Source organism: Pseudophryne corroboree, chromosome 9 (genome assembly GCF_028390025.1).
Source record: "Pseudophryne corroboree isolate aPseCor3 chromosome 9, aPseCor3.hap2, whole genome shotgun sequence".
Taxonomy (NCBI): domain Eukaryota; kingdom Metazoa; phylum Chordata; class Amphibia; order Anura; family Myobatrachidae; genus Pseudophryne; species Pseudophryne corroboree.
Genome location: NC_086452.1, coordinates 216,080,827 through 216,082,911, shown reverse-complemented (window position 1 = coordinate 216,082,911; position 2,085 = coordinate 216,080,827). Strand labels below are relative to the sequence as shown.

Sequence of the window (2,085 nt, the reverse complement as noted above, 5' to 3'; positions counted from 1 at the left end):
TAATTAAATTACATTACTTACCTTTATATTTGTGGCTTGAATTGGATCGTGGAAATCTGGAAGAGAAGAAAGGTACAATAAAGATGTAATGAGTAATTGATTTGAATACACTCACACATACACTGCAGGTGGGAGGCTTACCCAGGCGAGCCTTACAATAACCAGCTTGGGTGGAGGCACAGATACTGAGTAACCCTCCCTTAGTGAAATAGGTAATAGCATTATATTAGAGTAATAAGAGAGAGGTTACATTTGGAGACACCGCGTGAGATCATTTTGTAAGATACTCAGGGGTAAGTGAAGCACAGTAGCCAGAATGACACAATATACCAGGAGTGAAGTGTTTGACTGGTGTATAAGGAAGGGAGTAACTCCTGAAAGGAGTTTTGTATTGATGGGGGATCTCACAGACACCACTGATGGTACCATTATGACAGAGATGCTGTTTCTCTTTGGGGTGAAGCAACCCAGGATTGCTGATAAACAATTCAGGGAAAGTGGAGAGATGTGTGCTGTATTAATAACTACCAGTCATGATTTAGAGTCTGAATTGCTTCCCAAAGTGGTGGCTGTGAGATCTAACCCAGAACGCCGGTGGATAATTATATGGCCTGAAAAGGATGGAAGTGAAAGGGCTGCTGAACCATTAATTGTGGGTGACATGTCTTCTCCGGCTAGTGGAGATCCCTCCGCGGCTGTGGGAGAAGGTAGTCAAACACAGGGCATTGAAGAAAAATTAGGTAACCAGTTAGAGCTTATAGCTGATAAAGTAGTACATCAGTTGGAAAGGTGGCACTATGAGGGTAGTTACAGGCGATTGAGGCTTTTTTCAGGAATAATTCCTGTGCCTACTGGCATGGAACCTTATGAGGCCTGGAGGGAGGCAGCTATACAGCAGTCTGAGGAGTGGCATTGCCCCGATCATATCAAGAAACAAAGGATAGTAGAGAGTTTACGGGGACCCGCTATGGGAATTATTCAAGCTACTAGAAAAAGTAATCCTGGGGCTGCTGTGGCTGACTATTTTCAGGCCTTAGAATACACATATGGAACATTGGAGGACGTAGGTGATTTGGTTGCAAGATTCCATCATACTTATCAGGAGACAGGAGAAAAGTTATCACAGTATGTGTATAGACTTGATAAATTAATCCATAAAATTGTAGATAAAGGAGGGTTAGCTCCCGCTGAAGTGGATAGTAGCCGCTTGAAACAATTAATTAGGGGAGCACTAACAACTGACCCTGTAGCACAGCGGTTGCGTTGTACAACTTTATTATTAGGAAGTCCCACCCTTAATGATCTAATTAAGGAAATTACACAGGACGAAGCTTTAATCGCTAATAGAGAAAAGACTCATACCAAAGCTGTCAAAGTGGTGGTACCCTCCCCTGAGGCCCAAGGGTCAAGGGAAGACAAGTTAGTTACCCTGGTAGTGGAACAAAATAAGAAAATAGATCAGCTTATTCTGGCACTAAATAAAAGGGTGGAACCCTCCAGCATTACTTCCAGTAATTCCAATAGGGGGTTTAACAGTGGTAGGGGAAATTTTAGGAGAGGTGGAAATTTTATAAGCAGAGGGTGTTTCCGCTGTGGACAGTTAGGACATAGAGCAATGGAATGTTCTATAGACTGGGGAATGAATGAAGTGGGAACTAATGTTCAGTCAAATAATTCTCTTCATCAGGGAAACGATGGCGGGAGATTGGCGGGCCCCTCGCCGTCTCCCAGAAATTAGATGTAGATTCAATGGGGAGTACCCAGTGGAGTAGTTCTATTCCGGATGGTATGATAGGACCCGCTCCACGTGTGGTTGTTAAATTAAATGGACATCCCTGCCCTGTTTTGTTGGACAGTGGGTCCCAGGTGTCCATTATATTTGAGCATTGGTATAGACATTATCTATCTGATGTCCCTATCATGCCCCTGGAAGGACTGGTAATTTGGGGATTGAGTGAACAGAAATACCCATATTTAGGTTATGTGGTAGTAAACATAGAGTTTCCGGAGGGATTTATGGGTGTGTCGGAGCCATTACCTCTAATTGCTCTGGTATGCCCAGAATCACCAGGTGATAAAACTGTA

At 43.3% G+C, this 2,085-nt stretch overlaps 1 protein-coding gene across 1 annotated transcript; it reads left to right on the top strand.

The window, feature by feature from the left end:
* Window positions 1-430: 430 nt before the first annotated feature.
* Window positions 431-1,738, top strand: LOC134958784 (modulator of apoptosis 1-like). The gene has a single exon (XM_063941513.1). It carries the CDS (start codon window positions 431-433, stop codon window positions 1,736-1,738), a length of 1,308 nt encoding a protein of 435 aa, XP_063797583.1.
* Window positions 1,739-2,085: the final 347 nt, after the last annotated feature.

What these genes read in the sequence shown, in the direction of transcription:
- LOC134958784 (XM_063941513.1), top strand. Translation starts at nt 431, where the DNA reads ATGACAGAGATGCTGTTTCTCTTTGGGGTGAAGCAACCCAGGATTGCT.